This window comes from Drosophila yakuba, chromosome 2R (assembly GCF_016746365.2).
Source record: "Drosophila yakuba strain Tai18E2 chromosome 2R, Prin_Dyak_Tai18E2_2.1, whole genome shotgun sequence".
Taxonomy (NCBI): Eukaryota; Metazoa; Arthropoda; class Insecta; order Diptera; family Drosophilidae; genus Drosophila; species Drosophila yakuba.
The window spans coordinates 21245824-21264272 of record NC_052528.2 but is presented as its reverse complement, the minus strand read 5'-3'; the positions used below and the strand labels follow the sequence as shown (position 1 = coordinate 21264272).

Genomic DNA, 18449 nt, shown 5'->3' with positions numbered 1-18449 from the left:
CGAACGATGTGGCAGCGCTGCCTGCAACAGAATCAAAATAAGAATAAAGATGTTATTCTTGAGACGATTTTACAGTAAATCCGGGCGGATAGCTCAAATATTTAAGACTAATAAGCCAGGCGACTCGTTGGCCATTCAGGTATGCTCCATGAATACAAAATTCAACTCTGTTAATTTACAATTTACACATTTATAAAGGGATGGATCAAAAACGTTCGCCGGTTGAAGAACAACACATTTCTGGACATCAATGATGGTTCGACGAGCAGTAGGTTCCAAGTGGTGGTGCCCCGGACTCCGGAAAACCAGCACTTAGCTCCGGGCAGCGTCATTGCCGCGGTCGGTGAAATTCAAGTGGCTCCAAATGGCAGCTTTGAATTGCATGCGAGTCAGGTGGAAACGTTGGGTAACTTTGTATGTTTGATAACAGGTTGAAGGAATCTTTTAATGCTTTTCCTCAATTTCCCAGCGGAAGGACACCTGCAGGAAGGTTATCCCTTCAGCCCCAAACAGAAACATCCACCGGAATATGTGCGTGAGCATCTACATCTTCGATCCCGCGTAGATTTTGTGGCCGCCCAGATGAGGGTCAGACACAAAGCACAAAAAGCCATACACGACTATATGGATGCGCAGGATTTCGTGCAGATCAACACTCCTCTGCTTACAACCAATGATTGCGAGGGAGCAGGAGAAGTTTTCCGGGTTCAACCGGACTCCGAAGATCTGCTTAAGCAGATGAAAAGACCGAATGTTCCCGTGGAACAGAGCTACTTCGATGGCAAGGCATTCCTCAGCGTCTCTGGTCAACTGCACCTAGAGGCCATGACATACGGTCTAGGCAACACATATACCCTCTCGCCAGCCTTCCGAGCGGAGAACTCCAAGTCTCCATTGCATTTAGCCGAGTTTTACATGTTTGAAGCGGAACTGGCGCATTTGGAGGTGCTGGAAAAGTTAGCCCAGTTCATTGAAAAGATGCTGAAGTCAGTGACAAACCGTTTGCTGGAAACGAGTGCCGAGGACCTAAGTTTCTGTCAACGAAATTCCAACTCCAGCTCCGATCTGCCTTGGCTGCAAGTACCGTGGAAGAAAATAAGCTACGATGAAGCCCTACAGGTACTGCAGGAAAATAAGAACAGCCTAAAGACGCCTATAAACTTGAATGAAGGCTTCTCTAAGGACCAAGAATTTTTTCTAGTCGACCACTGTGGTGCTCCCGTATTCGTTGTGGATTGGCCAGCTCAGCAAAAACCTTTTTACATGAAAATCTCGCGTACAAATCCCAACCGAGTTCATGCCCTAGACCTGCTGATGCCAGCCGTTGGCGAATTATGTGGCGGCAGCCTGCGTGAAAGCGACCCTGATATATTAAGATCCCATCCGCAGCTGCCAAAGGATCTGGAATGGTACGTTGACTTGCGAAAGTACGGTGGAATCCCAACTGGAGGATTTGGAATGGGCTTTGAACGTTACTTGCAGCTTGTCACGGGTGTTAAAAACATTCGCGATGTGATACCCTTTCCCAGGTATCCACACAGTTGCAAGATGTGATCAGTTAAATATGTAAAATGTTTTGGTTTAATTTTGTTGAAAGTGTAATAAACAAATATTACTCTAGAGTGTGTTTTCAATCATAAGCTTGAGGAGTTCGTAGTTAGAATCCTAATTATTTTGTTACGAACATAATTATTGGTGGTCCGTCATGTCCCAAGCTAGCTAGTAAGCCTTTACAGCTGTCCAAGCATGGGCTTGCGACCTGGCCAAGCTTCCTTGGCGTATTTCTTTTTCTGTGGGCACAGAGCATCGCCTTCGCCACTGGAGTCATGCGGATCCTCTCCATAGCGACGAACTAAAATGGTATTATATACAATCAGAGAGTTTATAAAAGAAATATCGCGAGTAGTATTACCGTTTGCATTAGCGACGGCCAATTTTTGAGCCAGGGTAGAGGGCTCCACAGCCTCATCATAGACTGGCAGCACTTCAGGCGCGGGATTCGGCAGCAGTAGGCCCAGCTTGGATCCAATGGTCAATGGGGAGATGGGTTCTAGGTCACCCTTGCCGTGCGTTTCAGCCGGGAGTCCTTGATATAAGGAATTAGTAGGCGAGTGGAGCACCGCATTGGGCGGAGGCATTTCCCTGTGCTGCTGCTGCTGGTGCTTCATGTCAACCAGGCTCTGCTGGAACATTTGGTGCACATGGGCTGCATTGGCACTGGACAGACTGCTGTTACCAGAATGGATGCCCATATGGTTGACGTCGTAGCGAGCCCTCTTGGCGGGTACCACTGTGGTTTGTACCAAGTTCCTGAAGCGTCCCACATTTGGATCCACATCCTCAGGATTGATGACAATCTCCTCATCGTTAAATGTGACATTTCGAGAGCGACGTCCCTGTTTCAAGGCGTTTTGCTTTCGCATATTGGTATCATCATCGATGCCCAGCATTGAGATGCGCCGATTGTGGGCCGTGTTGTATTCTGTGAGATTCTGAAATGTAATAAATGGTTAGTTAGCATTGTAATTAGCTTTTTCTGTCGACCTAACGCACATCAAGCTCCGTTTGGCTTTCGGGCAGGCCCAGGAGAGCTCCATCACTAGTTTCACTAAGCGGCAGGTCTTCCATGATGTTGCTGTGGTGACCAGAGGGTCGTTCCCTGAGTATGTAGTTCCGGGTGGAAGCCCCAAAGTGGAAGATGCTGTTGATCTGAAGCTGGGTGGGCTTGTGCGGCTCCAGTCTGAGGGTTCCAATGAAGGTGCCGTGGGCTGTGGAACAATGTAAATGGATAAATCTACTCGGAATCCCAGACATCTAGCACCTACTGGAGCCGAGATCCACGAGGTAGGCTATGTTGAGGTGCTTGTGGTAAACGAATGCCGAGTGTACACGCGAGCAGGAAGCGTGGTCTATGCAGAAGTCGTTCATCTGGCTGTTGCGACCAAATAGATAGCACCTTTTCTCATCCACCATTAGTTTTTGAACCAGTTTGTCGTCCTTCAGCACATCCAGATGCAAGCCAGTGGGCGGTTTTCCGGCCCTAAAATAAATCGTATACTATTTGTATTTGACGCAAAGCAGTGGCTGAATTTGACAACGCACCAACTGGGTATGTCGTAGCTGTTAGCCATGCGATTAACTTTATTTAAGTCGTACGAAAAATCAGTTTATACCAAAACTGTTTATTTTTATGAAAAATCCTTAGCCACCAATGTGTACACATTAAAAAATGGTAGTGCTGCCGATAGTATCGGCTTAACCTAAGCAATTACAAAAGGGGTATTCTCTTGTTCAATGTTTTTCAAGGCACGTTACGTACAGTACAATTATTAATTTAAACATACTTTTAAGAGGTATCATGACATCTGAAAATAACATGTGTACTTCGTGGTGAACTATATTTACAAAATATAGTTCATATAAAGTTTAACACTAACGATGTTTCCGATGGCTTCAAAGCTTCGTTACTATCGGGAAACCATAAAGTTTTTAGCGCCGCCTACGGTATATTTAAATAGTTGTGCTGCGGTCACACTAGCTAACGCAACGGACGGACAAAAAAACATAAATAACGACAACTGAGAGTTCTATAAATAATATATGCTACAAGCACTATTTAGTCCAATTAGAGCGGCTTAAAAAATTAGTGCTGAAGAATTAACGATTACATAAATGAAAGTTGCGTGCGCAAATTGCCCCCTCGCTTTATTTGCTGATGCTGTCAAATCCGTAAACCTGTTTTGGATGCCCGTGAACTCATCAACAGCCACCTTGTGACGACCAAAACAACGAGTATTAATCATAGATAATTAGAAGGCGGAAAAATGGTTACGGCCACGGCGATTGCGGATTTGTGCATCTTTCTTTTGACCTGGAACGTGGGCACTCACTCGCCACAGAATCAGGATCTGAACTCCCTTCTGTCCCTCAATGGCAACACCACATGTCCGGATAACCAGCTGCCCGACATCTATGTGATCGGATTTCAGGAGGTGAGCACCACACAGGTGCTCAAGATCTTCAATGACGATCCATGGGTGCTGAAGATCGCGGACTCCCTGCACGATCACCAGTTCGTAAAGGTGGACTCGAAGCAGCTGCAGGGAATTCTCATAACCATGTTCGCACAGCACAAGCACATCCCGCACATGAAAGAAATCGAGACGGAAGCCACGCGCACGGGACTGGGTGGGCTGTGGGGTAACAAGGGTGCCGTGAGCATTCGACTTTCCCTCTACGGAACAGGCGTCGCATTCATTTGCTCCCATCTGGCGGCCCACGATGAGAAGCTGAAGGAGCGCATCGAGGACTATCACCAAATCGTGGACAATCACAAGTATAATGCCCAGGGGTATCGTCGGATATTCGACCACGACTTTGTCTTTTGGTTTGGCGATCTTAACTTCCGTCTTTCTGGGGATATGTCCGCATGGGATGTCCGCACGGATGTGGAAAACGAGCGATACGCTGATCTGCTCAAGCTGGACCAGCTAAATCTGCTGCGGGAGAAGGGCAACGCCTTCAGCTTGCTGGAGGAGCAGCAGCCCAACTTTGCGCCCACCTTTAAGGTAACAATCTAATATACAATCTCTTTATCACTACGGTCAACGTTTGTCTTGAACTTTCTTATCTTAAGCTAAAAATATTGTATATAAGGGTAGGGTAGAGAACTCAATTTAAATTATTTTTATCTGCACTTGAATTATCAATTTTCCATCATGGCACTTCCGATTCACAAATTTTTATTTATCTGTTTTTATATTGTTTTAGGCAAAAAAATATCTAAGGAATTCGCAAAAACATTTTCTGTTGTATTTTTATGTTAAGTTTAAACTAACACTTTGCCTATTAGGGAATTCACAAATACGTAGTCTCGTTGGGAATCCCCTTAAGTGTCTTTATGATGTTTTTGACTATCAATCACTTAAGTCGGCTCCACAGATTTCACGAGAAATACAAGTCCAACTAATTTATTTCGAAAGTAATTAAGTGGTTCTATCTCTAGTACCCATATAAAATTCAATTGATTTTCCTTGCAGTTCGTGGAAGGCACTAATGATTACAACTTGAAGCGACGACCAGCCTGGTGTGACAGGATTTTGCATCGCGTGCAAAGCAACATTTATCCGGGCATTACCCTGAGTGCCAGCCAGCTGTCTTATCAGTCCCACATGGATTACACTCTGTCCGACCACAAGCCCGTATCAGCCACATTCAACTACAAGGTCGAGGCTGCCAATCGGACCTACACCGACGAGGAACTCCACGAAATGACGCACGGATCTGCCTCATCTCCCGCCACGCCAAATGTTAGTTTAACTTTTGCTTTTGTTGTGCTCGCAGCTGTGTCCTATATTCAACTTTGATTTCGCTTCTTTTGTAGTTATTTAACGCTGAACTAGAGCAATGGTAGAGCCGACATGACGTCACTTAAATAATTGTAAACTTTTAAATCTCTTTGCATGCTTTTATGTAGATTGTATGCGTAGACCAGTTGTAGAGTAATTAAAAGACTTCCTTTCAGAGGGAACCAGAGAAACGAAAATAATATCAAGTACAATGTGATGAAATCTCTGCTGATTTAGCAATTTAGCAAACATCTAAGCAATTCTCAAGTGATCCAAGGAAACAATGCAGCTTCCGAGTATATAAACATATGTTATCACTCAATTAAGAAGATATTAATTTAACGATGGATTGTATTAAACGAATGTATTTTTGTACAGTAACTTGTTGATCGAATAAAAAACTATTACCTCTCGACGTGACTAATCTTTTATGTTACTGAGTCAATTAAAATGATATTCTGTTAAATATTTGTATTAAAAAACCTGTTGGTACAACAAATAAATAAACATATAACACCTCGATATGACGCATTTCAGACTTGTTATTAAAGTAGGTTCTAAAAAACAACAAATAAAACTTTTTAGAATGGTTTTTGGGTTTATTCGGTGCTGATGACGAGCACCAGCATTTTCGTTTTTTTTTATTAGCTATTAATGTTCCTTGGGTCGAACAGTTCTTTATACATTCGCCTGGGCAAAGTAAATCAAAATGTTTATCATATAAGTATATAAGCCACCTTTAAATTATGATTAAAGCGCTTTGCTTAACTTAGAGCAAATGTACGGGTCTAAATAAGGTATGGTAAGATAGGTTTTTGTATATGTAAGTGTAATTCATAAATATATAAGTGTACGTGTATTTTTGGATGAAGCGTTTCTAGTTATGTGGGATAAATGCTAAAGTAAAACTAACGTAAAATTGCCTCCTCAATTCCCTATCTCACATCGTTATTGCGTTGAGGATTTAAGTTGGGAGTGGTTCAAATGGCACAGCAACAAAACATGAAACAAGGTTACCACCATTAAATTTAAAGTAATACCAATATCTGATTATCGTAAATAGGTGTATAAACGTGTGCTTGTCTTTTCACTTAGATCACTAACGGACGTTTTGTTCTTATTTTTTGAATTGTTTTGCTTAAATACAAAAGCAATTTGTTTTGTTTCACAGTATACCTTTTTTTTTAATTACCATACCAAGTGGTCCAAGTATTTGTTGTCGTTGGATATAACGATTGCATAAGAAGCGACACCGAACCACAAAAACCACGCGACCTTATCGCGTGTCACTGAACATAGTTGTTATCTAACTAGTTACATAGATAAGATTGAGTGTGTGTAAGTATAATCTCCAGTCAGGTTTGGTTAATTTCGATTTCTATTGAAGAACACATTTGTCTTTTTCAGCACTGATGTCCACGTGCTCCAGTTTTCTCGCGATCTCCTGGTCGTCTTCGATCCTAATAGAGTCCGAGAATTAACTTCATATATTAATGATGGGAATAATGCGTTACTTACGCTATCTCTTGGTTGTGCAAATGCTGAACCAACTGGTCACGCTTGTCGACAATAGTCATCAGTTCCTCGAGAAGCAGACGCTCCTTCTCCCGCTGAACTTCCGTCTTGCGCCAATCTTCCACAGACTGCGCAGCGCGGAGCTCTTGATTAAGCATTGTATACTTTCGCTCCAAATCTTTTTCTTGTTCGCTGAAGGGTGAACATAATTATGAGACACAAAGCCGATAGTAATTCTATGTGATAACTTACAGTATATTTAGCTGCATCTGTCGTCGGAGGAGTGCGTTCTTCTTGTTGACCAGCGTAAACCATTGCGATAGCAGTTGCTCCTCTGTCTCCTCGGTCTCTGTGGAATGTTAAAATGGCTGGTTATACAAAAGCAATGATGGGGTTTTCTTTATGAAACTCTACAATTAATAAAAGACTGCCTGTTCTGATTATAATAATCAATTAGATATTATACACAAGTCGCAAACATAAATGGCATATGTATGTATTGTAGATACATACTTCTAAAACCATTCTTTAACAAGACAAAATCAGAACAAGCGCTTCGTGCTTTGTTTTATTCTAAGAAGGCGTCCTTTGGCGATTTCAAAAGCTGCTGCAGAGTGAGGACTCTGTGATTAGTGAGCGTTATATCATCGGGGCTGTTAGAACCAAGTCCGAACATAGTTAGACACAATTTGGAACGGTTGCCCGCCGTAAGTTAACAAGCAAACACAGAAATTAATTGGAACAAACAAACGGCACAAAGAATGAGCGAGTGGATGCGGTTGAAAGAGGCGAGCGAGCGAGCAGGCGGAAGATCTGGGCGATCGGCCGGGCAGTCAGGCGGTGAGGCGTGGCAGTGCTTTGGCAAAAGCAATTAGCAGGGCAGCTCAATGAATTCAGGCATGATAGGATGGGCTGCACTTTACCACAATGACTGGGACTGTGACATAAATGGGAGCGCCGCTCCCGCCGCTGACGGCGTCGCCTATGGCGATCCTGCTGCCGCCGCAAGGAGGCCGCACGACCGGTGGCCGCCAGCGCCAGGACCTCGTCATCATCGCTGCACGCAGGCAGATTATCACAGGAAGACTGCTGCGAGGAGAGCGCCGACGGGGAACTGTCTAGCAGGTGGGTGTAGGGCACAACATGATGCACATGATGCGGGCGCAGATGAGCGGGCGTGTTTATGGTCGATGGATGGTTCTTGTTCACATTCACAAAACACGAATGGGAGCGTGGCCGGGGGCGCAGACGCGTGTGCAACTCGTCGCCGGAGTTGCAGACACTATCGCTGGACGAGTCCCTGTCGTCGTCCTCGCTGCACGCTCCGCTACGACCGCCACCACTACCGGCACCTCCACCAAAAAGGCTCTCGTCATCCGAGTCGAGCAGCTTAATGCGTATCACATCACCACCACCAATACTATTTCGGATTAGCCTAAGGAAGGGGTTGCTGTTTCTAGCGCCACCCCGACGATTATTACTTGGATTGCCGCCCATTACGGCGCGCAGCTTGGCCTCCAGATTGCTGGCCTTCTGGTCGATAGCCTCCTGCTCCCGCTCGAGGGCCTCCAGCTCGGAATCGATGTAGGACAGCTTGTCACCCTGCAAACATTGCGAAAAGGCCTTAAATTAGTTATCAATGTCAATCAAGATGAAAGACCAAGTGGGCACATCAAATGTAGCTATTTTCTTCGACTAATTAAACGTTTTAGGCTTACCCTTTTCTCGTGCTTTGGTGAGACGCGGTCCACGATTGCGTTGAAGGACTGTAGAACCTTCGGATCACTTAACCTATGACTAGGACTGCCTGGCTCCAGCTTTTTCACGTGCTCCATGTAGAACTCCTCGGCTCCGTTGTGGATCGGGGAGATGGTGCGCTCCAACTTGGGCCTGGTTGGACTCTCGATGGAGCCACTGCTCTTCACACGAGTCTCCAGGATAAGGCGACGAGCCTGTTCCCGCAGACGCTGCTGCCTCTCCTCCTGCCGGGGCAAAGACATTGAAAGAACTAAGTGAGGATTTACACAAGGCAGCACCTTTTGTGTGACAAAGTTATATAGCTACAAAAACGATCAAAGGTTTTCTTAGGAACTAAAATAAAATCTGTTTAGAGCGTTGTTGAAACACGACACTTTATGAGTGCCATATGTACACAAGTTTCAAGTTAAACAAAATTATACATTTAATAGGTAATGTTCTAAAGAGTACTTAAAATTGTTTCAAAAGATATTTACTGAATTTCTTAAATAATAAAATAACAAGACATGCTAGAGATAAGCTGCGCTTCGTGCGGCGAACTGCGGCTTTAGCATAAAGCTACTTACGTCGTTCGCGTCGCTGGTTTTGTTAAGCTTTCGCTTTTCCATCATCAGCTTGGCTTTTTCGCTCATCAGCTTGTGGCGCGTTAAAATTCGCTACAAATCAAACCAAAAATAAGCCAAATCAAGAAAATCAAATATATACAAAACTGAAAAGGTCTAGGAAATAAAGTGCAAAGTAGATAAATAAATAAATCGCTAAAGCCAAAGCAACAACTCAATGGATAACTTCAACTCAACGAGGCAACTTCAACTCTGGCGCTGGCTATTACTCACACTGGCTGCCTGGGGATCAATTGTGGTTATGGAGCTGTTCTCCTTGCCACCCGGCTGTGACCCTTTATCCAGCGATTCATCCTGCGGCGGCGGTGTCTGGCAGCTGAGCATAGGCGACTGATTAGCGTGCTGCGATGCGTTGATAGAGTTCTTGTCCTTGGTGGGCGACAGCACCTTGTCCAGAATATTCTTAGAGTTGTACAAAATCAGATTCTTCACATCCTTTTTGCTTGTGGGAGATAGTTGCTCCGACTTATTTGAACCATTTATCTCCTCATCAAATGAGTTTTGATGCAGCAACAACGACTTGGGGTGTGAAAAGTTAATACGATTCTGCGACAAATTGTCCGACTTGTAGTCTCCAATCACGTAGCTCGATTCGTCTGCCGTTGAACCTAAAAAGAGTATTTTTAAGCATGTTAATTATATTATAGTGACCTCTTTTTTTAGAGCTCGCTCACCGATTTGCTCAATTTTTAGCTGCTTGCCGGTGAAGTGCGCCCGCAACTGATGCAAATAAGTCATCACGGCCAACTTGTCCGGTACTGTCAGCATATTCATGTCGCGCGGCTCGATTACACGAGGTATTCCCAATGACTCCGCCGCATCGAAGCCAATCCGACAGTTGCCCACAACGTCATGGGCGCTCAGCTTGGACATATCACTAAGAAATTGAATGCATTTATTAGTTTATTCAGTTCCTGTTATTCTAACTTGTAATTGGAATTGGAGATGTAATAAATTGGTTAATTGTATATAAAGTGTGCGATAAGAAATTCAACGTAATCATGACAACTCACATGAGCTCCGGCACAAAGTGATGAATAATAGCGCAGAAGGCCATGCCGTTGCGCCAGCTGGTCGTCAGGTTGGTAACCTTCACATTGGGGTAGTCTTTGGTAACTTCTTTGCACCACTCCAGCAGATCCTGCCCGGGCGTGTTCTCCTTCAGCACGATCTTCTCCACCGGCTTGAGGCTGTTGTTCAACGAGCCAGAGGTACTAAAACCCGATCCAATCGATTCGTTTATCACAGATGCGGGTGCGGGTGCAGGTGCGGGTTCAGGTGTCGGCGAGGGTTCGTAGCTCTTCTTTAAGTTTAGGGGCTGCAGTTCAGGGCGCTTGGCACTCGGTACCACCACGGATGAGGCATCCTTGCTGGACTGGCTATCTTCTTTGGGCTTTTCCTTAGTGGTGCTGTTGTCGCCGATAGTCTTGGTGGTATCCTCACTGACACTTTCCACCCTTAAGGACTGCTCATCCTCCTTTTCAGTGAAGAATAGAGCCCTCTTCTTCTTTGGCTTCACGTCATCCTTGATAGTGTTGGGTTCGAGGGGCGTTGAGGTGACCATTTTGTCAAAGGTCTCTGTAGTTTTAGACTTCAATGACTCTGCCGGAGTCTGCTGTGGCTGCTTAACTTCATCTGGTGACCTTATTGGCGTTTTGTCCACCAGCGGTTGCAGTCCATTCGGCGTTTTCAAGGACTCTTCAGCACCACTACAACCACCGGATGCAGCTGTGGGCAAGTCTAACTTGGTGGCAGCTTCCCGCTTGCCGTCGGCTTCTAGTTCAAAATGCAAGTGATTAAATGACTCGGCCAACGGAGTTGGATCTTCAGATAACGAGGGTACTACATAATGACAAACAAAACGAAAAAAAAACGAAAAATAAAGGAAATTTACATTTAACAATTTACGCACAAATTACGAGTTGCAGAAAACCATTCAAGATACGTGGTGTGATGTTGATGTTATGGGATATAGAAAAGAAATAATTTCGTTTTCAGTCAGAGAGAAATGTCTGTACAAAGAATCTAAAGCTAAGATGCTATAATTAGAATCAATCAATTTGTTGTTTTGGAGAACGTTGAATTTTGATTTGTGTGGATTTGATCATGCATCATCTAATGTACATATATGGCATCCATGAGATGCGCAGTTTTGCAGTTCTGATCTATAGATAAGAAAACATTTACAGGGTATATCACATACTTAACCAAAGTACCTTACAAAAAGAAAACAGAGCTTTAAAATACTTAAACTCCCTGTTCCCTATGTTCAGCACTCAATATACATAATAGATACGGTCTAGTCCATTTTTACATACTAACAGATATAAATACTTGAAGTTTAGCACATAGAACATAGTTTGTAAGTTACGGAACAAGAGTTCTTACCACTTTGAGGCGTGGCCACATCAATGCAGCCATTTAGGCTAGTTGTCATATGCTCCAGTTGCTGGGTAAAGTCATTAAAATTGTCCGTAATTTCACTAAAGCCATCTAGATCGGGAATATCCTCCAAATCATCCAAAGGCGCCACATCATTATTGTTCACGGACATCATGGAGACAACGCTCTGCATGTCCTCATCTCTGGAATAGAAACTTAGTAATGAATCTCCATTCTCAGGAAATATTTCAAGGGCAGTGAACCTACGTAGCCTTTCCTTCTCGCAAGAATACACAGCTAATCGTGAGTTCCAAACTGGCCGCCGTAATCTTCTTCGAGACTGGCTTTAGTGTCAAAGTAAAGCTCTGCTGAGTGGATTCTATGCTGGCATACTTCCTCATATTGATGCTGGCATTGGCCAGCACACGTTTCTTGCCCATCGGAGTGACCTAATGAAAGGTAACACCAATCACAATTACTGGTAACTTAATACGGCCATGGCATTATTTAACCCACATCTTCGATGACAAACGTCCAGTCCTTGTCCTCCAGCTCGTGTGTCCGGGGATCCTTGAATAGGGTGACAGATATGGTGTGATTGTCGGGCACTGGCCAGGCTATGTTGCCCACCAGGGGGTTCATCATGTCCGGCTCCCATGGCAAGGGAGCACTGGCCACTCGTCTAGATCTTCTGGTCCAAACGATGGAGAGGTTCGACGGCCGCCTAAAATTGGCCATCACATGATTATCAACCATTTCATGCCAAATTGGTTTCCCAAAGTTCTTTCAACTCTAGTCGAAGAACGAATTTCATGAATTTTATATACAAGACCATGAATAACAATTTCTGGCCACCGGATGCGGCGTCATTATATGCATATGTGGGCTCTTCAGTTGATAAATGTATGCACAGAATGTTTATTAAACAAAAGTTGGGGTCAGTTGTAAATACAAAGATATGGAATATGAATGGAGTACAAGTATATTAAAGCATTCCCATTCATGGAGCACTGTAGCCCCTTCATTTTAGTTGCATGACTAAGTCCTCTCAGCAATTCATCTAAACTATATAATCAGTTGCTCAATGATATAATCCGAAATATGTACTTATTACTAAATTAGCTGAAGATAAAAAAAAGATGTAGCTAAGTGCTTATCTTCAAGACACTAGTCCTTAGTGCAAACCTATATTTTAAAAATAAAACATTTATAAAACAATAATTGTATGAGCGGGAAAAACACATATTCAACTATCAGTGTTTGTTTAGCTTGTTCTTTGAATGTGATAAGAATTATTATTACTTCAACAAGTGATAAAGCAGTGGTTTTACACATCTTTTGCGCATACTTGTATATATTTAATTATAAAAATATACGCAAAATGCAAGATAAGACAAATATATGTGAAAGACTGAAGTAAATTTATAATTTATAATACATATTGTTTAAATGAAACACAAAAAGCGTTGTATTTACAGTTACATGAAAACGGAAATAAGAGATATTGATTTCAATGATACAAACTACACAACGAGAATCTAAAAATGAGATACATTTCCCTCGGCAACCTGCTATTAGCCCCTCAAGTTGAAAGGCACTTAAGGACCGCCCACATCCCGCCCCGCCCACTTGAAGTGACTGCCGATGAACTAATCCACTTTTATATGGGGCACTTACCACTTGGCGGTGGTTTCCAGATGCAGATCGTGGTACGATGCGGTGAACTGGAATTTGGCGGCTCGCTTGAAATTGCGCTGCAATCGCTTCCATACGCTGGCCATTTTAGCGGGTGTGGATCGTAGGGCACTTTAATTGGAATTTCTTCGGGGGTGTTGGGGGTTTGTATAAAAATTAGACCCGTTTCGATCGTCGTTGCCTTGTTGTTTCACTAATTTATTGTGTCATGTTTACCAGCTAACTTCTGCAGGCGATCTGGATGCGGAATGAAAGGCAATATAGACGCCTGGTTATATGCTATAAATTTCTGGGTCAGTTTACAAGGTTCATTCATAAGGCAAAATAAAAATAAGAGAATGCAAACGGCAGGTGTAAAAAGGTTTCACTCTTATAGACCCTTTCAACATCGAAAGTTAGTGTGTGCAAAGTGGAAAACATTATTTTGTACATTTATTTTTGAATTTTATTGCTTTGTTGTCTGCAAAAACACTCAAAAAGAAAAACACACGCGCACACACACACACGCGCGCACAGTTCTTGTGTTGTATTTGTTTTTTTTCTTTTTCGCTGTTTTGTGACCTTTAGTTGTCACTTTGCCTTTGTCTTTCTTGAATTTCTTATAAATACTCGAGATTTACAGCTTATTGCTAGTTTTGTTTTTATCTATTAATGTTCCCGCGGGCGTGTGTTTGTGTGTTTGCGTCTCACTGGCGAATATTTTAGCGAAATTTGTATACATAGATGCCTAGACGTACATACAAATACATAAATAGCACCATTATGACGTCACTTTTGTTTTGGTCTCCAATTTCGTTTCAAGGTCCTTCGATTTGGGGACACTGTTCGCCGAACATTTGCGCGTTTACTACGAGCACTCGCTGCCGTTTAGTTTTTATCACATCACAGCGAATAATTTAATTCACACCGATTTACACTTCGATCCGATTTTTTTTACTGTCGCGAGCAGAATGAGTAGAGATGGCCCAACTGCAATAACATGGCCCAGACTATCGATACACCAAACATATGCGCTTGTTGTCTAAGTCGATGAGCTGATATCGATTGTTTTTGTCAGCTTAAAAATTTAGGAATTTTTAGTTGTGACCAACATTTAATACTACTTTTTGGTCGTTGCATTTATAGTTTTGAAAGCGAATAAGAACGATATAAACAGCAGCTTATGATCAACAGAGTACCGTTGTTTCTATTAATCCGAAAGGTTCGAAGCTCGGCTAGCATTTATCACGGACTCGACTCTTTCTACATATGTAAATAAACTTAACGAAAAACGAACCGCGTTTAGTTCGAAAAGCATAGCTTTCTTTCCCGTTTCAACAAAATCGCTGAAATTGAATTTGTTTTAAACGCAATTCGATAAATTTTATTTATAATTAAATCATGGATTCGTTAACATTAATTACAATTATTTAAAAATTAGGCGTGGCTGCTGCTGTTTTTTTTTTCTTTCGTTTTTCGATTTGTATGATCAAGAGAATGTCGTTTAATTGAATGTGAAATTTGCGGTTTTGTTTTTTTTTTGCCGTTTATGAGTCTGCATATGTGCCATGCAAGTGTGTGGGTGCGCATATGAGTACGAGTCTTTGAGTGCAGCTGCGTGTGTGTGTATTAGCGGTTCACATCGGCGTGGCAGTGGCTATAATTATATATATTTTTATCTTTACCGTTTACGGTCGAAATCCAGGCTTCGCGATTATTCAAAACTGAGAGTTAAAAAGTACAAACTGATGAATGAACTGGCTATCATGGCAGAGAGTTAGTTATCAGAGATACAGATACAAAACGGGCGTATCACACAAAAAGCGTTCGAACAAAGTCATTAACACATGTCATATTATGATAGGTGCATGAAACACGAAGATATCACAAACAATTTGCTATCAATAATTTAAAAGATAATCACAATTGGTTCTGAACCACCAAGCAACTGCAATCATCGATTCTACAACCGAGAATTTGTTGGAAATGCTCCACTCCTACGCTCTCCACCATCCCCCTCCTATCCACTAAGCTATATCCTGCCAACGACCACGCCCTCATGAATCCGTCCAATGCTACACAGTTCTTCACAGTCGTCTAGGTCTTCTGTTTGCCCTGCTTACAGAACTCCTTGTAGGCCCGCTCGGTTTCCTCGTCCATCTCGGCATCCATTTCCAGGTCGGCACCATCCCCATCGAAGTCATCATCACCATCATTATCCCCGGCGGCGAGGAAGTCGGTCTCTTCGGCAGTCAATTCGCGGCCATCGGGTCCGTAGAAGACGGGCTCATCGCTCAGGCGCAGCGGCTCCTTCACTGTATCTTCATCGTCACCCAAAGCGTTCGACACCTTCCTGCCCCAGTTGTTCTGCTGCAGGGCAATTACACTGGCCGCCATGGGGTATTTGCCCGGCGACTTCAGCTCGATCGCCTGCAGGGCCGTGATGATCTCCTGTATGTCCTTGGGGCAATCGGCCGTCAGATCATAGCCAGCCAGCTTGAGGGTCTGGCACAGACAGCGAACATTCTCGTTGCTCTCGCTGGCCAGCAGCTTACTTAGCGAATATACAATATTCACAGCGATCAACTGGATGCGCGAGTCGTCGTCGCCGCGCAACTGCATGTACAGCTCGGCCAGAAAGAGGGCGGTCTCGCGAACCTTCTGCTGCTCGTTGGACCGCATGTACTTGGTCACTTCCTCCTGGTGGTAGTCCAGCTTGCACTTGAGCAGCGTGTGGAACAGCGAGTCCGGCTTCGAGTTGAGCATGTGCAGCAGGTTGTACAGCTTGGCGCCCATGTACCGGAAGTTCGGCTGCTCGATCGACTTCTCGAAGATGTCCTCCATGGCGATAGAGAGCACGAATTGATTGTTCTCCATGCCATCGAATATAGTCAGGAAGCGTGATGCAATCGTATCAAATTGGCCCGGATTCTGGATGGGGATCATAACATTACTGGTTAGTAAGGAAATTAAATTTGAGTAGTAAGAATCAGTGTGATCATGATCTATTTCTAGAGCTCTATTAAAATTGGTTGAACAAACATTTAACAGAAAAAATATAAATCATAGGAAGCCTTCATCTAAGTTACTATGAAGCTATTGTTCCTATTAACTCATTATTTTTTCAGCCCTGATTGCGGCGTTCTCACTTATCAATTTAAATCCTTACCTGGTTAAGGCAATGAATGACTGTATCAAGATACTCCAGTGCTATAGTGGCCATGTCCGGCTGCGAAGAGTTCGAGGACGACGAGGAGGCCGCCGCAGAAGAAGTGGATGGCTGCGGTTGTTGCTTTTGTTGGTTCTGGTTCTGGAAATACTGCTGCTGCTGGTGGTTGTGCTGCTGGTGGTGCGGCTGCTGCTGGTGGTGCTGTGTTTGCTGTGCGATTTGTTGGAATGAGTTATTCAAGTGGGTATGCCGTTGGAACTTGGCGTGTTGGTTGTGTGGCTGATGCTGCTGCTGGTGTTGTTGGTGGTGGTGTGTGTTTTGGTGTACCTGCTGCTGCTGATAGTAGTTGCCGGCTGAGCCTTGCTGGCTATTCAGGTGCAGGCGATTCTGCACGGAATTCGTTAGCTTCTGCATATCGTTGTTGAACTTCTGCTGATGATTGTGGTGATGGTTATAGTGCGGCTGTTGGTGGTGCTGCTGCTGCTGATGGTGATGCTTAAAGCCATTCATATAGCGCGGCTGCTGTTGGCCATAGGAAGCTCCTCCACCGGAGCCGGCTCCGCCAGCCTGCTGGTATTGCTGATGTCGTGACTGCTGCTGTGGGGGAGCAGCTTGTCGAGGGATGAAAATGGTCGCCGTGGCTGACAGATTGGACGCATCGGACAGAGTCTGCGCCTGGGCTTGCATGGCCTGGACTGGGAAGTTCCCAACAACTTGCCCGTAGGCCTGGGCACCAGCGTACTCCCCAAAGAGATGCGCCTGCTGCTCCAGTCCCGGCATGGCCACTCCGCCGTTTCCGCCGACATTCGGCCGGCGCAGCTGCTCATACTGATCGTCGGGCTGGAAGGGGGCGCGGCATGACATTGCGTTGGACTTGAAAACTGCAAATCACGAAGCAGAGTTAAGTAATGGATGGGGATTAGTTAATCTAAATAAAGACAAATCACATTCGCCAGGGAAATCCAGCGTGGTTACGTCTGCGAGCGTCGGGGACGCCGATTCTGTCAAAGTTGCGGACATTTTGTTTTCGTTGCACTGGTTTTTCGCCTTTCTTTTTTTTTCGTCTCTTTATTTTCCGCAGCCGAGTCAGTCGGTGTCGCCCAGTGAAATGGACCTGTCCTATCGACTGCCGTGTAGGGAGGAAATTGCAATGCCTACCTTAATTCTGTTCAAGTTGAATGTGTACGTCGCCGATTTTCGTTTTTGTTGCTTCGTTTTGCTGCGTCGTCACTTTCTCGTCTGCGTCTGCTGCGCTGCTCCGAATTTGCTGGCTGATTTTGGGTGGGATTGCACGTTTTACTGGCCGTGTAAAATGGAAAATGGGACGGGTGGGAGGGCCGGTTCGGCCGCTGACCGCCAATTGGGTATGGGAAAAGCTACGAACCTTTTATTCGCACTGCGGCAATTTGTTAAAATTAATTATTTCGCCTTTTCACCGTCGGTGTGGTCGCAAGTGGCTAGCGGAAAATTACCTGGCGGAGAATACCTTTGTTGTCTTCGGCGGCGGGATTGCTTGAAAGTAATCGAAATATCGATACAGCGCAACATGGTCACATTTTAATTAAAGAGAATAGTGCTTAGCCGTTTTATAGAAATTTGCATTTAACAAACTACTATATTCCATGCAAGTAACGCATATAAAATATAAATATATTGCATTAGGGAAATATTGTGTTTCCAACTATTTTAGACTGAGGCGGAGTACTTAAAGACTATGCTAACTATGCTTCATAAAGATGCGCCTGATGTCTGGTGTTAAATATTTAAAAATAATTTATTTATTTTATAAATATCAACATATCTTAAAACGCGCAGTACAATTAAGAAAATATGTTTTTGATTAATACTTACTTTGCAAAGCGTAATATAAAATATAGCGTATGTATATAAACAATAAATATTTTTTTTAATATTCGACAACCCTGCCATAGCTACCAGCCATTCTTGTTGGCATTATTTTGCCTGCGTGCAACGGTCACA

General features: G+C 43.8%; 5 protein-coding genes across 13 annotated transcripts; 2 read left to right on the top strand and 3 right to left on the bottom strand.

Annotated features, from left to right (window-relative positions):
- Positions 1–7: 7 nt before the first annotated feature.
- Positions 8–1620, top strand: LOC6531704 (probable asparagine--tRNA ligase, mitochondrial). The gene is made up of 3 exons (XM_002092459.3): positions 8–139; positions 199–406; positions 470–1620. Exons 1-3 carry the CDS (start codon positions 50–52, stop codon positions 1552–1554), a joined length of 1383 nt encoding a protein of 460 aa, XP_002092495.1. The 5' UTR covers positions 8–49; the 3' UTR covers positions 1555–1620.
- On the bottom strand, positions 1559–3259 carry LOC6531703 (nuclear inhibitor of protein phosphatase 1). The gene is made up of 5 exons (XM_002092458.4): positions 3103–3259; positions 2826–3040; positions 2554–2768; positions 1913–2492; positions 1559–1852 (listed from the first exon to the last, which is right to left on the bottom strand). The coding sequence occupies exons 1-5, from the start codon at positions 3129–3131 to the stop codon at positions 1731–1733; spliced, it is 1161 nt and encodes a 386-aa protein (XP_002092494.1). The 5' UTR covers positions 3132–3259; the 3' UTR covers positions 1559–1730.
- Positions 3260–3513: 254 nt separating this feature from the next.
- On the top strand, positions 3514–5763 carry LOC26534692 (phosphatidylinositol 4,5-bisphosphate 5-phosphatase A). Of its 3 annotated transcripts, none has more exons than XM_015196018.2 (3): positions 3514–4568; positions 5040–5309; positions 5525–5763. In XM_015196018.2, exons 1-3 carry the CDS (start codon positions 3825–3827, stop codon positions 5546–5548), a joined length of 1038 nt encoding a protein of 345 aa, XP_015051504.1. In that variant the 5' UTR covers positions 3514–3824; the 3' UTR covers positions 5549–5763. The 3 variants fall into 3 exon arrangements, with proteins under 3 accessions (XP_015051504.1, XP_015051503.1, XP_015051505.1); XM_015196017.2 differs by having other exon boundaries at positions 5384–5763; XM_015196019.2 differs by having other exon boundaries at positions 5040–5763.
- A 175-nt stretch (positions 5764–5938) lies between these two features.
- LOC6531702 (EH domain-binding protein 1) lies at positions 5939–14286 on the bottom strand. Of its 5 annotated transcripts, none has more exons than XM_039373115.1 (14): positions 14059–14284; positions 13304–13558; positions 12143–12350; positions 11894–12075; positions 11633–11829; positions 10258–11086; positions 9919–10121; positions 9458–9852; positions 9188–9277; positions 8582–8845; positions 8345–8465; positions 7116–7212; positions 6867–7055; positions 5939–6808 (listed from the first exon to the last, which is right to left on the bottom strand). In XM_039373115.1, the coding sequence occupies exons 2-14, from the start codon at positions 13405–13407 to the stop codon at positions 6727–6729; spliced, it is 2961 nt and encodes a 986-aa protein (XP_039229049.1). In that variant the 5' UTR covers positions 13408–13558; positions 14059–14284; the 3' UTR covers positions 5939–6726. The 5 variants fall into 5 exon arrangements, with proteins under 5 accessions (XP_039229049.1, XP_039229050.1, XP_039229051.1 ...); XM_039373116.2 differs by having other exon boundaries at positions 10258–11020; XM_039373117.2 differs by having other exon boundaries at positions 10258–11017.
- A 494-nt stretch (positions 14287–14780) lies between these two features.
- Positions 14781–17998, bottom strand: LOC6531701 (polyadenylate-binding protein-interacting protein 1). Of its 3 annotated transcripts, none has more exons than XM_015196010.3 (4): positions 17854–17998; positions 17628–17740; positions 16470–17350; positions 14781–16231 (listed from the first exon to the last, which is right to left on the bottom strand). In XM_015196010.3, exons 3-4 carry the CDS (start codon positions 17331–17333, stop codon positions 15398–15400), a joined length of 1698 nt encoding a protein of 565 aa, XP_015051496.1. In that variant the 5' UTR covers positions 17334–17350; positions 17628–17740; positions 17854–17998; the 3' UTR covers positions 14781–15397. The 3 variants fall into 3 exon arrangements, with proteins under 3 accessions (XP_015051496.1, XP_039229183.1, XP_002092492.2); XM_039373249.2 differs by lacking the exons at positions 17628–17740; positions 17854–17998 and adding an exon at positions 17417–17573 and having other exon boundaries at positions 16470–16679; positions 16797–17350; XM_002092456.4 differs by lacking the exons at positions 17628–17740; positions 17854–17998 and adding an exon at positions 17417–17573.
- Between the last annotated feature and the right edge of the window lie 451 nt (positions 17999–18449).

Coding starts and splice junctions, on each gene's coding strand:
- LOC6531703 (XM_002092458.4), bottom strand. CDS start 3,131: ATGGCTAACAGCTACGACATACCCAGTTG. Junction 2,769..2,825: donor CCTCGTGGATCTCGGCTCCA/GTAGGTGCTAGA, acceptor ATTGTTCCACAG/CCCACGGCACCTTCATTGGA. Junction 1,853..1,912: donor GGCCGTCGCTAATGCAAACG/GTAATACTACTC, acceptor ATACCATTTTAG/TTCGTCGCTATGGAGAGGAT.
- LOC26534692 (XM_015196019.2), top strand. CDS start 3,825: ATGGTTACGGCCACGGCGATTGCGGATTTGTGCATCTTTCTTTTGACC. Junction 4,569..5,039: donor ACTTTGCGCCCACCTTTAAG/GTAACAATCTAA, acceptor TTTTCCTTGCAG/TTCGTGGAAGGCACTAATGA.
- LOC6531702 (XM_015196016.3), bottom strand. CDS start 13,407: ATGGCCAGCGTATGGAAGCGATTGCAGCGCAATTTCAAGCGAGCCGCC. Junction 8,846..9,457: donor TTGATCCCCAGGCAGCCAGT/GTGAGTAATAGC, acceptor TTGCCCCGGCAG/GAGGAGAGGCAGCAGCGTCT. Junction 7,056..7,115: donor CAGATGCAGCTAAATATACT/GTAAGTTATCAC, acceptor TTCACCCTTCAG/CGAACAAGAAAAAGATTTGG.
- LOC6531704 (XM_002092459.3), top strand. CDS start 50: ATGTTATTCTTGAGACGATTTTACAGTAAATCCGGGCGGATAGCTCAA. Junction 140..198: donor GCGACTCGTTGGCCATTCAG/GTATGCTCCATG, acceptor ACATTTATAAAG/GGATGGATCAAAAACGTTCG. Junction 407..469: donor GAGTCAGGTGGAAACGTTGG/GTAACTTTGTAT, acceptor TCAATTTCCCAG/CGGAAGGACACCTGCAGGAA.
- LOC6531701 (XM_002092456.4), bottom strand. CDS start 17,489: ATGTCCGCAACTTTGACAGAATCGGCGTCCCCGACGCTCGCAGACGTA. Junction 17,351..17,416: donor GCTGGATTTCCCTGGCGAAT/GTGATTTGTCTT, acceptor CGTGATTTGCAG/TTTTCAAGTCCAACGCAATG. Junction 16,232..16,469: donor TCATTCATTGCCTTAACCAG/GTAAGGATTTAA, acceptor ATCCCCATCCAG/AATCCGGGCCAATTTGATAC.